This window comes from Aspergillus versicolor, assembly GCF_001890125.1.
Source record: "Aspergillus versicolor CBS 583.65 unplaced genomic scaffold ASPVEscaffold_6, whole genome shotgun sequence".
Lineage (NCBI taxonomy): Eukaryota > Fungi > Ascomycota > Eurotiomycetes > Eurotiales > Aspergillaceae > Aspergillus > Aspergillus versicolor.
This window is the reverse complement of record NW_024467529.1, coordinates 468,034-482,567: the sequence shown is the minus strand read 5'-3', so window position 1 is coordinate 482,567 and position 14,534 is coordinate 468,034. Positions and strand designations below refer to the sequence as shown.

The following is a 14,534-nucleotide window of genomic DNA, read 5'->3' as shown; positions in this document are numbered from 1 at the left end:
AAATTTACAGCCCTTCGCCATCCCCAACTTTCTTCCACTCTCGTTCAGCCGTCGGACCAATTCTTCAAGCCGCCATCCACTTCCTTTTTAAAACCCTCTCTCACCACCTTCACATCCCCTCCTCCACATTCAAGACTCTAGCCGACTTTTCCCTCCTTCTCTTACGTCCGGCGATTGCATTTCTTCCCGACTCCTGCCCTCCCGGACCAGCTTTCCGTTCAAAAGTTCTGTTCTTGTTTATTCGGAGCCTTGCTTCCTCTTTACCCCTCGCGAACTCTTTTCTTTCCTTTCACTCCTCCTCCAGCACATTTTAGATTTAGATCACAATGGTTAAGGATACGAAGTTTTACGACACCCTCGGGGTGAGTCTCACAAGCTGTACTTTGTTATTCAGCGGTGAAACTAACAATGTCTGTCCTAGGTTGACCCGTCGGCCACTGAGGCTCAACTGAAGACCGCCTACAAGAAGAGTGCTCTCAAGTACCACCCTGGTATGTAGCAATTTCTGGAAAGGAAATCAAGCGACGAGTGTCCTGACTTTATCTTCTGTACAGACAAGAACCCCAACAACCCAGAGGCCGCCGAAACGTTCAAGGACATTACCAAAGCGTACGAAGTTCTGTCCGATCCCCAGCAGCGGTCCGTCTATGATCAACTCGGCGAGGAGGGTCTTGAAGGTGGCGGTGCCGGTGGCATGGGTGCCGAAGATCTCTTCGCACAATTCTTTGGCGGTGGAGGTGGCTTCGGTGGCATGTTCGGTGGTGGTATGCGGGACACGGGCCCCAAGAAGGCTCGCACCATCCACCACGTTCACAAGGTCAATTTGGAAGACATCTACCGCGGCAAGGTCTCCAAGCTGGCTCTCCAGAAGTCTGTCATTTGTTCTACCTGTGATGGCCGTGGTGGTAAGGATGGCGCCGTCAAGTCATGTACCGGCTGTAACGGTTCGGGTATGAAGACCATGATGCGCCAGATGGGCCCCATGATCCAGCGCTTCCAGACCGTCTGCCCCGACTGTAATGGTGAAGGAGAGATCATCCGTGAGAAGGACCGCTGCCGCAACTGTCACGGTAAGAAGACCGTTGTTGAGCGCAAGGTCCTTCACGTCCACGTCGACCGTGGTGTCAAGAATGGCCACAAGATCGAGTTCCGCGGCGAAGGTGACCAGCTCCCTGGCGTTATGCCTGGAGATGTTGTCTTCGAGATTGAGCAGAAGCCCCACCCCCGATTCCAGCGCAAGGAAGATGACTTGTTCTACCACGCTGAGATCGATCTTCTCACCGCGCTTGGCGGTGGAACTCTTAACATTGAGCATCTTGACGACCGGTGGTTGTCCGTGACGATCGCCCCTGGCGAGGTTATCACTCCTGGTATGTAATCCGATCAACTGGTGCAAAGAGGAGAAAACTAACATGATGATTATAGGCGCTGTCAAGGTCATCAAGGGCCAGGGTATGCCATCTTTCCGCCACCACGACCACGGCAACCTCTACATCCAGTTTGACGTCAAGTTCCCCGAGAGGGACGAACTACAAAACCTCAACCTTCTCGAGCAAGTTCTGCCACCCCGCAAGGAGCAGGCCCAGGCTCCTTCAGATGCTATGGTGGACGACTTCGAACTGGAAGACGTTGAGGGTGATGGCACCTCACAAGCACGCGCCCACGGCGCGGCCGGCATGGATGATGATGACGATGATGTTCCTCCTGGTGCTGAGCGCGTGCAATGCGCTTCTCAGTAAACTGGGTGTTATGACTGTGTAACGGATGTGCCAGGGCTTCATGAACTTCGTTTATGATACCATGTTGAAGGTGAGCCCTGATGCTGGTCTATTCTGCTTTGTTTTTCGACGACTTGCTTTGCGATGGCGTTTGCACCGAAGATTCGGATGATGAATGGAGAGTCTGATTTTCTTCCCCGCCTTTTTCACTTTTTCCGCGGCCACCGGCCGTTTAACTCGCTTGATTTTTATACCATAATCTCCTTCCATCTTTGTCTTGCTAGGTGGACCTGGGTTGGTATGTCACGAACAGACGTCCAGCTTTCGCACTTTATTGTTTGCGACTTGGGTTGACTGCAGGTCGGGGATAGTTGTTCTCGGGGCGGTTACCAACATTATAGACTCGCATGAACTTGGGTATGAATTTTTCTTCATCGGCTTTTATGAGTACATTGTAGATCGCGTAGGACTGTCACAGCTCTCGGTTAGCATTGAGGCTGTGTATTGGGGTCTGGTATATAAGTAAATCGGTGAGGACCCTGATAGCTACCTCCAAGGTTGCTCACCACGGTCCTTTTCCTAACCCCGATGTACCCCGTACTTGAATATGGAGAAACAAATGTACCGCAGTCGTAAAACTGTGCTCTTCCTTAAATCTACTTTGTTTACCCGCATCGTCCGTCTGCCGGGAGTTTGCCCGAATATATATATATCCGTCAACTTCGACACTGGTCCCCGGAATAAAATATATATCAGCTATAACCCAACAAGCTTCTCTGCTATATATACTTCAAATCCCCATGTATAGCCCATGAACATCTCGCAAAATACCATACGAACGCCTCTTTTCAACTGGGCCGCTGATTGAACTTCGACTCCAAGGAGTGTGATTTGATGTTGGTACACGCATCCATCCATTCGCTGGAAAGGGTAACCGGAGTAAGCCAGAAGCAGCCCAAACCAGACTCACGTCAGTATTCGTAACTACTACACCTGATATTGAATAGGTATTATGGAACGCGGAAACTCGTGAGATGGGATTGTTGAATATGCATGTTGGGCGTTGGCCATAGCTTAGCATGGGGGAGGGAGTCTTTTAGCTTAGCTTAGGTATAGTACAGGCAGAGTGTATACGTTAGGGTTGATGGTGAGGCAAACAGGGGGTGATCAGCGCGTATTGGAGGCTTTACCACAGACAGTACGTTGCGCCTGAGGTAGGTGTTGCATTCTTTTCCGAGAACTGGAATAGCATGGTCCGGACGGTGAGCAGGAGCACGGCTGCCTGTGAAAAGAAAGCCCTATACCTTGAATACTTGGATGTCTACGAGCTCTATTTCGAGTAAACGTGTGGTCATGGACGTGCTGATTGAATTTAATTCAATGGAATCATTTGAATATATATGTACCTACGTATAAGCCGGACATACCGAGTATGTATATATACATTTCCCCAGATGAACAGCTGAACTGCAGAGATGGGGAAAGAAAAGGCCGTGCGGTTCTTGTAGGTGGAATGTACCTTACCTCACTTTGCTTTACTTCGTTGAATACATGCCCAGTCCTCGAGAAGTATGGGTGGATAGATGGAGCTGTCAAGAATGGAGTAGCAAGCCTATATTCGAATTATTTGCTTCCTGAGCAAGACATTGGTACAGCGCAAATAGAAATTCATCCTGTATGCTCACGCTATCCATGTTCTGTATCGCTCTAGCAAGGCTAGCAAGACCGAAAGACCACCTAGTTAACCCACTGGTTGAACATAGGTAGAGGTCTGTATGGGTCAAGGATCACGCGCACTCTAGACTGGCCTGGATCATTAATCTATAAGAGAGTGAACGCAGTTTGGTGAAATGTCGGCTTTAGTTATGTTGGCGTGCAGGTTTGATCATGCGAACATGTACATGTGCTTGAGGTATTTGATTCATGCAATACTACCAGGGAGGCTGTGAGACAGTGTGGTGTCAGCGATCGGTTGCTGGGTAGGTTGCTAGCCAAGTCGGGCGAGAGCATCGGCATGCCGCAAGGGGCTGTCAGACCTCATTCGAAAGTTCTGGTCGCACTCGCAGGGCTCGAGCTCGGTTTTTGAGTCGGACTGCAGGAGAGCATTGGTGATGCAAGGGGCTCAGAATTAAAATAGCGTGGTGCTTTGAGAGTTGGGAGGATGGGATTTTGGGTCTAGATTATAGATGGACAAAGGCGTAGGTGCCTAATAGAAGTGAGCAGATGCATGACCTCGAATGGTCATGTTGTAGTTCAATTATTCGAGCATTAGAGCTTTCCAGGTGAGGAGTTGCTGGGTGAAAAGAGTGACAAATAGTCGAGACTAATTCTTCGAGCATAACTCGGAAATGAAGCCATTTTGGGCCCTCAGTGGAGATGTTAGGGGCGCGGCTTGAGACTGGAGTCGAAGGTACGAGGCACGGGGTGACCGAGACAGGGCGTTGCATGCGCGAGAACAGAGTAAAGCGTGAGAAGGCATCTAGAACTAAGACCATCAGGGGCGGCTGAACTTTCGAAGGCACCCATGACCCAAGCTGAGCAGGTTTGAGACATCAGAAGTCGCGGCATCAATGTCCTGGGGAGATTGATATTCGGCCAGCATCAACACCAAGACTGTCATCAACATAAGCGTGCGCCTCCACAGACCACGAGGCATGCCAATAATAAACTCGTCCTGCCTGTACTCTGTCAAGCTTGATCCAAGGGTTCTTGGATGTCCTCTTCTCCCACCCCCCTGGCGAAATAACGCGATATAAGAGGCGGATGGTTGGCTGATGAGTATGGCTCATATGCCACTAAAATGACGACATTTGAGGTTAATCAAGAAATCGTTCCAGAAGGGCCAGCTCCGTGGGGGTGCATCTGATGGCCGCGACGATTACTGGACGAGATGGACGGCTGCCATGCACGCGGTGGGCGATGCGGGAATTCAATAAGTGGCCGTTTGTCATTCTTTGAGTGTATTCGTGGCTGGCAGTCGATGAAGCCAGGGTTGGGGCTGAGAGGTCCAAGGTAGCGAGAACTCACGGACGAACGATCTGGACTGGGCTCCTCGGAGATGGTGCTCTGTCACACCATTTCTCGTGGTTATTGCTTTGTCGAGGGAGAATGTCGCCTGGATTGTCCAGCTCTGTAGTACCACTGCAGCGATGTGATCAGCAAGGGTCCATAAAATATAGTCATGTCGCACCCGTGGTGCATTTTCTGGGGAATGGCTCTAGTAAGCGGACGTCAAGCTGGCCGCAGCTGTTCCTGAGCATCACCATCGAATTTTCTGAATTTTGGTGATTTTGGCCATCCCAACGGGGAAGCGCAGAGCATGCGGCGCAGACAAGAATGATGACGCGATTTCGGGGTTGATGAGGTGACCGGCGGCGGTGGAGAGCGCAGGGTTCGCCAGCCATTCCTGCGGGTGCTTGGCTGGGCCAAAGTCCACCAGTCCACACTGCTCAAGATGAATCAAAGCGTCTGCAATCTGCATACGAGGCAGCGACGCCGAGCGTTTCATTTGGCCGGTGTCTCATTCGTAAACGATGCCGTGTGCGGCAACAATCGTGAAGATGAATTAGTCTCTTGCCCAGCATGAAGGATCCCCGTGGCTTGGGCGTGCAGTGCCAAGCCTTGGTTGCTGCGATCGAAGGCCTGCGGTCACAGTTGGCCAGTCCCCAGGTGTTCTCGAGCAAGGCTCACCAAGCACAAAGACTGCGCGGGTAGCTAAGTGGTAGAGACCGTCGACAGACCGTCGACATCATCAGTTGCGCCTCGAGTAGTATACTCAGAACAGCGAGATAATCGGAATATTCAAAAATAAAATGCAGTTCCACACGTGGGGAAAGTGAGCTTTCACCATCTGTCTGGCTGATGGCGTGTTCTGTGCCGCCTCCCATTGGCTGGCGGACTTTTCGCGAGCGCTGATTGGCCGGGTAACTTGGCCTGAGAGGGCGGTGGCAGCCGGCAGAATGAGCGCTTTTCCACCCTGCTCGTGCTGTGTATCAACAACATTTGCTTCCCAAAGCCCCTCATTCCACCGCAAACCAGTCAGATTTCCTGCGCGATGACGCCGGATTCCGCAGATGAGCGCCTGCAGACGATCCGGTGCCTCGAGTCACAATGGAAGCGCAGTTCCTGGGTAAGATCCTGACGTGCAAGCCGCAAATTGCAACCATGGGTGGGCTCCGCTCCAGACCGGCGGCGATGAATGATAGTCCCGCTAACACAGATGGATGGACCTTATTACGCCAGCGCCCTCACCAAGCTTAAACGCCTGCTGTCCACTGTCAACGCTCGGCTACAGGCCACTGACGATCCCTTCCACGCGGTTGCTCTCTTCCCGCTTGCTTTTTTCTGCTGCGTGGCCCGGGGTCGGAATTGTGTGACAACCATTGCTCGAGCGCCAGAGTGGACTGCCACGACTGTGGGACATGCACAGGCGTGCGCAGTTTCCGCCGTTATCAGACTGATTCGCCTCATGGTTGAGCAGTGCGGCAGCTCCTGCTCCTCCCCCCCACAGACTCCCGTCTCGTAAGATCTCCTTGCGACGCCGCCAAAAAAAGCCTAAAAGACATAGATCCGTCCGTCACTGTCCCTGAACTGTTCGACCTTTTTTTTCTTTTTCCAACACCTCGCTGCTGTGGACATCTGGCTGCCTCCTCTCGGCCTTTTTCTTCCTTTCTCCCTAGTGTCCCAGTACTTTGTGGCATTCCTTTTCATACTCTGTACTCCATCCGCCACGCCCTGTGCCCCCCCGTCTGCCGGCCACTCAGCTTGCACCGGTGTATATTACGTCGCATCTTGACTTGTTCAATCTTCTCAGCTGGTGGCTTGATCGTCTCTTTTGGGTTTGACTACGAGATCTTGTTCGTGGGGGAACCCTGAATTCGCATTTACAGCTCTAAATCACGACATCGCCTTAGTCTGTCGTGGTTCATTTAAAAGCCACTTTCGCGCAATTTCTTCTCCTATCATCCACCCTCTAGACATGGCCAGCCAGTCCGCTTAAATTTACTATTTGATCCGGCCCCATCACGAGCGAATCGTGCGGTTTCGTTTTTGACTTTATCTCCTTTGCTTTGCGATTCACCATCCGGTTGCGATTTGTCGTCAGACCCCTCGGAGGTCCAGCGAACGTCGGCCCCCGTGTTCGTGCTGAACATATATTCCTTTACTGCACCCATTTGCAGTCCTGACGGTCCGCCAACCCAACATGCCTAACGAATTTGGCTCAAGAGTTGGCCATGGAGTCGCCAAGACCCTGGGACTCAAGCTTCCTGAGAAGCAGCAACCTGACCCTGTCACTCGTGGCGAGTCGACATTCTCCGTCGGCACCTTCGAAACACACTCTTATGTCGAGCCCGAACCAACCGTCGGGGAGTGGTTTGCAGAAGTCTTCCCGAGCTGGCATCAAGTCGGGCTTTACTTTTATCGACTTTTCCCTTTCCTGTCCTGGATCACACGTTACAACAGACAGTGGCTTATGGGAGACATGGTCGCTGGTATAACTGTTGGCGCTGTTGTCGTTCCTCAAGGAATGGCTTACGCCAAACTTGCAGAGCTGCCCGTCGAATACGGACTGTATTCCTCCTTCATGGGAGTTTTGATCTACTGGTTCTTCGCTACGTCCAAAGATATAACAATCGGCGTACGTATCTCTCTTACTCTTTACTTGGTTGCCCTTCGCTAATCAACGCATCTAGCCTGTCGCTGTCATGTCTACCCTCGTCGGAAAGATTGTTATAGAGGCCCAGGATAAGACTGATGTGGAGCCTCATATTATTGCCTCTTGTTTAGGAGTTATTTGCGGTGCAATAGTTTGCGCCATGGGTCTCCTCCGTCTCGGGTTTATTGTTGATTTCATTCCCCTGCCAGCAATTACCGCCTTCATGACTGGTTCCGCCGTCAATATCATCTCTGGCCAGGTTTCTACCATGCTTGGTGAGAAAGATGATGTCAATACGAGAGGAGCTACTTACATGACGATCATTCAAACCCTGAAGGCGCTTCCGTCTGCTGGCCTGGATGCTGCCATGGGTGTCACTGCTTGCGCCATGTTATACATTATCCGCTTTGCTTGCAACTTTGCGGCCAAAAAGCAACCCCACCGTGCCAAGTTTTGGTTTTTCGTTTCTACGCTACGCACTGTCTTCGTGATCCTGTTCTATACTATGATCAGTGCCGCGGTAAATCTTCATCGGAGGGATAATCCGACGTTCAAGGTTTTGGAAAATGTTCCCCGAGGTAAGATCGTCTACAAATGCTCTCTTAGCTGTTGATGCTTACTATACTTCAGGCTTCCAGCACGCTGCTGTTCCTACCGTCAATGCCGAGATCATCAAGACTTTCGCTACCGAACTGCCCGCGGCTGTCATTGTCCTTCTCATTGAACACATTGCCATCTCCAAGTCGTTCGGACGTGTTAACAACTACACCATTGACCCCTCCCAAGAATTGGTTGCTATCGGCGTGACCAACTTGCTGGGCCCCTTCCTCGGTGGATACCCTGCCACTGGATCCTTTTCACGAACTGCAATCAAGTCAAAGGCAGGTGTTCGAACCCCGATAGCCGGTGTCATTACCGCCGTTGTGGTTCTCCTCGCCATCTATGCTTTACCCGCCCTCTTCTGGTACATACCAAGTGCATCCCTGGCTGGTGTGATCATCCACGCTGTCGGCGACTTGATTACCCCTCCCAACGTTGTTTACCAGTTCTATCGTGTCTCGCCCCTTGACTGTTTGATCTTCTTCATTGGTGTCATTGTTACCGTCTTCACCACAATTGAGATTGGTGTTTACTGCACTGTCTCTGTATCGGCAGCAGTCCTTCTATTCCGCGTTGCAAAGGCCCGCGGCGAATTTCTGGGCCGTGTCACAATCCATTCCGTTATCGGAGATCACCATTTGGAGGAATCCCAACCGGCCCTTGGCGGTGACAGTGACCGCGTACGCTCGATCTTCCTTCCCCTTAACCATGCCGACGGTTCCAACCCCGATATCAATGTCGAACAGCCTTTCCCGGGTATTTTTATCTACCGCTTGTCCGAGGGCTTCAACTACCCGAACGCCAATCACTACACAGACTACCTTGTTGATTCCATTTTCAGACAGACCCGCCGTACCAACGCTTTCACCTACGGAAAACCCGGTGACCGCCCCTGGAACGACCCAGGTCCCCGCAAAGGGAAGGCGGAAGAGGATCGATCTCATCTTCCGATCCTTAAAGCGGTCATTCTTGACTTCTCGGCCGTCAACAACGTTGATGTCACCTCGGTGCAGAACCTGATCGATGTTCGCAACCAACTTGATATTTATGCGGCCCCTCGCACGGTACAGTGGCATTTCGCTCACGTAAAGAACCGTTGGACTAAGCGGGCCCTTGTCGCCGCTGGCTTCGGGTACTATACACCTACATCGGATGATGGCTTCCACCGCTGGAAACCCATTTTCAGCGTGACGGAAATTGAAGGCCGGTCCTCAGCCGCTGCCCATGCCGAACTGGTCGCCAACGAGCAGACTCGCCAGGCGAGCGCCCACGGCGGTAACGACTTGGAAACCGGCATGAAGCGTACCTCGCACACCGTCGAGCGCGAGACGCACGGCATCGAAGAAGAATCATCCAACTCTAGCACCGGCGGGGAAGATAAGCTGCAGCGCGACCTGAGGGATAGCAAGGCCTACAGAAGGCCCCGCCAAATGGCTGTGGTGCAGGGCGTCAACCGACCATTTTTCCACATCGACATCAGCAGTGCGGTGGAGACCGCTTTGGCGAACTCTCCGGAAGAGGAGCCTCCTTCGTACAGCTAAGCTGATTTAGCGTCTATGCATGCATGCGTTAATTATTTGCTCCCTGGATGGAGATTTGATCGAGCTTGACTTAATCCTCGGAAATTTCCTTATTATTCATTTTATAAACTCTTTCCTTCCTACTATTACCCATCTTAATGATTTGTGAAGCGAGTGATTGTTGATCTATCTATCCTTTTCTGCTCCTGATTTTGAGTTTTGGAACCATTTGATGTCACAGTCACCGTCGCTACGAATACCCCTTACAGCTTGTTTGAGTTGTTGAAGCAGATGTATATATAGACCAATTGAAATTTCTGTCCACCATGAATACTCCCACCTAGTAGTTATTTAGCTGTAGCTTTAAGCAACCTTGCTAACCAAACCCTAAGTTACGCCACCTACACTAACAGCCCTAATTAAAGTTAGTTTATGGAAGTGGGGGGGAGGGGTTGTATGGGGTTGCCGCTGTATTTAAAACTGCATGGCAGTAGGCATGAGTTACTCAGACTGGACTCGAATGCATACTACATACAGTACCGGAAAGCAGACCCCGATGTCGAGATCACTGATGCGAACAGAAGAAGTACGCCAGCTTCCTAGGGTGGAGGAGACTTGTAACTATTGATTTGAGGGGTCTATAATAATATGATATGATAATATGTCTGTATAGATTCATCAATCAATCCATATCTAACTCGGTTTCGACGTAGCCACTCAAAATCAGAAGCTGAGCCCCACCCGACGAAGTGAATCCAGCATCCGCTCCATATCGAGCCGCTTCGCTTCCTCTTCATCTTCGTATCCATATCCCCTTGTGGTCGTCGGCACAGATAAAGGGATATTTCCATTATCTGCATAATCCCTTTCAAAGGCCTCCACCTCCGTCAATAGCACACAAGCCGCAAGAACACGGAAACTCTCCAGCCCACCCCACCCCCGCCGTTTATGTTTCTGACCGGACCCCGACTGTCGCTCGTCCACCTCCCCCGCGACATAGAAACAGGCAAGGCAGCGCTCGAGCGAGTCGAATTCACCTGCATACCCAGTACGCGGACCAGGCAGACACATCTGGTCCATGATCCACGAGGCGATGCGATCGAATTCGTCTTTGAGTTTTATGGACCGCTCGCGTTGGCGCTGGGTTTGCACGCCGCTGCTGTTGAGGATCTGGCCGATGAAGACTTCTAGCTCTGTTATGGGGTGAACTGGGTGTTCGGAGAAGTTGGCCATTGCGGTGGACATTGCGTCTTCGTAACTAGAATTCCATCCATGATGCGTTAATAGTGAACATCATGGGATTGAAGAAGGGGGGAGAGGTATTGAGAAGGGATAGTTACGCTGCGCGGAGCTGGCGAGCTGTCTCGAAGTGGTGCTGCCAGTTTACTGATGCACCGAGGTCCATGCACCGTTTTGTTAGATTGTTGATGAGTGTTTTCCAGACAGTCGCCGGGTTTGGTGCCTCTGTACAGTGGATTTCCTCTTTCCAGATCTTGTGCTCGTCGATTGCGCGGTAAAGCTTGCCTAGGACCTTTTCGGATCGGTAGTACATATGAACGGGAGCGGAGTCGATTTCATCGTCTGGGTAGGGGTGTACATATCGGGCTTCTAGCTGGATATCTTGTTTATCGTGGATGCATGCGAGGGGCCCTGGGGCGAGACTTTTGAGGGTTAGTTTTTGGACATTGTGTTAGAGGGGAAGACATTACAAGTCCGGTCTGTTGCGGTTGACATTGGGCATTTCCTCGAGCTTTACCGGTACACCAGTTTTGGAGAAGTCAACTGCGGTAGAATGAAGTTGTGCTAGCTTCCTGCAGTCAGAGTGTAATGCTCCGACTTCCATCTGGTCTGCAAGGATCATATGTTTTGTGGCAATGACACCCAGCTTGTCGGTCTGCATGAAATCGACAAAGAACTCGGCCATGTCCTCTCTTGTTACGGGTCGCCCGATGTCCTTGGGTGGGACACGGGGATAGTCTGCAGGAGCATATATCCACTTTGGCCTAGCTTCCGGGTCCCAGATGATGTTGTATAAGTCACCATCTAGGTCTCCGCCGCTGAGTTGACTGGGAAGGTCCCGGGTACCCTTCTTGCTGAAGATGATGCAGTTCTTGTGTTCGCGAAGTGGGTGGCCCGCAGGGGGAAGTACGTGATGCGGATATTGGATGTCACCTATATGCAGAGCCGGGGAGCGGGTGACGAGTAGCCGGCTTTGTGCTGGTGGATGTAAGAACTGGCCATCATGAGTTTCGTAGGTAACGAAGACCTCATTTTCACCTAGAAAGCCGGTTTCGTCCATGATCCCAAACAATGTGATCCCCTTACCCACTGGGATGCGGGCTTTGTGCTTTAGAAGCCGCAGTTCGCGGAGGACGACGGCCTCGACAATGGATCGGAGAAAAGGAATCTCCTTGTAGTCCAGCTTTAATCGATTGAATAGTAGGAAAAGTCGGTAGAGCCGAACGCAATGGCCGACACCTTGAGATTTGATAAAATTTGCGGTGTTTCTGGTCGTTGCAGTAGCCTTCCGTAGCTGATCTATACGCAGTCCTTGTAGTTTAAAGAACCAGTCCTCTGAAACGCCCATGTCCTCCATTATTTTGATAATCTGTCGGTTCAAGACCAAGGGGATGGGCTTCGATCCAGTGTCGCAAATCTCTAGGTTATTCTTGTCTTCTGCGTCGAATTTCACCATTGAAGGCCTGACTCGGATCTGGCAACCTTTAAGAGAAGGATCGAGAGATAGCATGCCCTTTGCACCGCCCATCCGGATCTGGAAGCACGTTGGTAGTCTCTTTCTGAGTGGTAAAACGGTATGGATCGCAGTGGCAGCATCTTTGGATATCGTTCCCACACCGTCACTGAAGACTCGGCTTTCGATTTCGACATCGGGCATTAAATACACGGAGACCTTGTGCTGTTTGAGATCTACAGCGAAGGGTGTATCGGAGAAGGCTTGTCCAATTCTGGCGGCACATCGAGCTGGTGAGGTTATGTTAGAGAAAGTGCCAATGGCCTTGATGATTGTGAAGTAGGTCTGAAGGTTGTCGTTATCGTCGACGAATGGTGCTGAGAACTACGGTAGAGAGTTCGAGTCAGTTATGATTCTGGGTGAAAGATGAGTGGCACGAAGAGTAATGGATCAAGCTTACCCAGGCCGAGTGAGATCTGAGGGACGAGTGAGAAAAGCCCAGAAAGGTGTAAGTGCGGCCTGCAATCTGAATTCCGTTTTGAAAAACACCTTTAAACCTTGCAAAAATCTCCTTATTGTTGACCCGGGGACTGAAGTGAATATCCTGCCCGCTCTCATCGCAGAATTGGACGCGGATAAAATACTCGTGGTGGTTTGGGAATCGACGCAGAATTCTATTCAAAGGCTCGGCTTCTGGGCCGTGCAATGTGATGCGTGAAGAGGTGACCATCACTTTGTGTATATACGCCATATGAGGAGATGGACGGAAGAGACTGTCGGCCTGGATCACACCATAACGAAGCTCCTGTTCGCTATCGATGATCATCTCGAGCAAACCGTTGACCGCAAATTCAGCGGCGTTGCCAAATGGGGAGGGCCAGCCGATCAGAGTGAAAAGCCGTTTGAGAGAATTCACCGATATTGGCCGTTGTCCTGCCTGCTTTCTTGCTTTGAAGATGGCTTCCAACTTTATTGCCAGGCCAACGACTATATGGGGAGGGAGGTATGCATTGCAGGCCAATGCCTGAAGTTGGAAAAGGACGCAAAAAGGCAAAACTCCGCCATGAGTATGATGGTCCTTTAGGAACACCATCAAGGTCGTCAGCGTGATTTCATAGTGGACTAGCGAGCGATATTTATAACGGATGAGACCCAAGTCCCACTCGGTGAGTTGAATCATCTTAGACTGGAAGTCAGATGGGGCAACTCTAAACTCATATACAAGATATTGGCCAACGATACGAGAGTGCGCATCTCCAAGAGAAGGGAGACGGACATAGGAGTCGCCTTCGCGGCGAAAGAACGAGGGAACATCGGTCGTGGTAACAAGGATCTTAGAACCGGACGTGCTCCACACGACTTCAAAGACCGTGTTTAGAGGGATTCGTATGATTCTTCCGTCGCCGAACTCAACAATGATGTTGCGTCTTTTAAAAGCGACGCTGCCGCTCTTCAGTGGCCATTCCACTTCCGAGACGAATTCGAACTCATCGCAGTCGAATCCGGTGTAGCCACAGGAGACCATGGTCATGGCGAATGAGATGGAGCTGCCTTGCTCTTCGATGATTCGGGTTGGCTTGACTCGCTCTTGTGCTTCGTGGGCTAGGTGTCGAAGGGTGTAAACGTCTGGGTCTCTGTTGCTCTGCTTGCAGAATACATGGAATCCTAGCAACTTCAGACGTGATCTGGGCCGAGTATAGCCCTCCAAGTACTCTTCTCCGTGAGACGTCAGGAAGCGCTTGCCGTCGACCTGGTTTAGGAAGACTATGTGGCCAAAACGTTTCTTTCGTGGTTTCTCACAACTCCAGTCGAGGATAGCGAGAGCCCTGACGAAGGGTGCAAGCTGACCCTTTAACCCATCCTTGCTGAGGTCCGGGGGAATATTGTGCAGAAATACTTCCATCCTGGCGATGCTATGATCAGAGAGGTTGGAGTTGAGATAAAGACAAGATAATGAAGATGAGATGAGCTCAGTTCATACTGCGGGGAAGATAACCGGGGGGGTGAGTAGGGGTCGTTTGGCGAGGTGTTGATGGGTTGAAGAAACGAGAGATAGAAAGACTTGACTGAATTGGTAGACGGCGGAAAGAGCGATGAGATTGTCTGGTGGGAGAGGATCTATAATGGGGAGAGATGTGTTAGTGAGAGGAGATGAAGCCGTGAATATAGAAGTAAACGGATTGCTTGGCAGCCGTGGATTGACTGGCTGCCTTTACGGCGTGTGAATTTCAGGGGCACGAAGATATTTATCTTCAGTGTTAATCTACCTGCTTTATGAGTAGTATAACTAAGTAGCTATCTAAATAGTTAAAATGAAGTAAGTTAATTTAATTTTAGCCCGCAGGATT

General features: G+C 50.9%; 3 protein-coding genes across 3 annotated transcripts; 2 read left to right on the top strand and 1 right to left on the bottom strand.

Annotated features, from left to right (window-relative positions):
* Positions 1–326: 326 nt before the first annotated feature.
* ASPVEDRAFT_133629 (type I HSP40 co-chaperone YDJ1) lies at positions 327–1,739 on the top strand (the record flags this gene model as incomplete). The annotated part of the gene is made up of 4 exons (XM_040807053.1): positions 327–362; positions 422–491; positions 555–1,370; positions 1,426–1,739. 4 exons carry the CDS (start codon positions 327–329, stop codon positions 1,737–1,739), a joined length of 1,236 nt encoding a protein of 411 aa, XP_040668949.1.
* Positions 1,740–6,921: 5,182 nt separating this feature from the next.
* On the top strand, positions 6,922–9,515 carry ASPVEDRAFT_29710 (SLC26/SulP family anion transporter; the record flags this gene model as incomplete). Its single annotated transcript, XM_040810262.1, has 3 exons — positions 6,922–7,356; positions 7,412–7,952; positions 8,005–9,515. 3 exons carry the CDS (start codon positions 6,922–6,924, stop codon positions 9,513–9,515), a joined length of 2,487 nt encoding a protein of 828 aa, XP_040668948.1.
* Positions 9,516–10,104: 589 nt separating this feature from the next.
* On the bottom strand, positions 10,105–14,363 carry ASPVEDRAFT_194618 (RNA dependent RNA polymerase). The gene is made up of 4 exons (XM_040809166.1): positions 12,647–14,363; positions 11,204–12,570; positions 10,835–11,155; positions 10,105–10,752 (listed from the first exon to the last, which is right to left on the bottom strand). Exons 1-4 carry the CDS (start codon positions 14,087–14,089, stop codon positions 10,218–10,220), a joined length of 3,666 nt encoding a protein of 1,221 aa, XP_040668947.1. The 5' UTR covers positions 14,090–14,363; the 3' UTR covers positions 10,105–10,217.
* Between the last annotated feature and the right edge of the window lie 171 nt (positions 14,364–14,534).

Coding starts and splice junctions, on each gene's coding strand:
- ASPVEDRAFT_194618 (XM_040809166.1), bottom strand. CDS start 14,089: ATGGAAGTATTTCTGCACAATATTCCCCCGGACCTCAGCAAGGATGGG. Junction 12,571..12,646: donor TCAGATCTCACTCGGCCTGG/GTAAGCTTGATC, acceptor TCTCTACCGTAG/TTCTCAGCACCATTCGTCGA. Junction 10,753..10,834: donor GCTCGCCAGCTCCGCGCAGC/GTAACTATCCCT, acceptor ATGGAATTCTAG/TTACGAAGACGCAATGTCCA.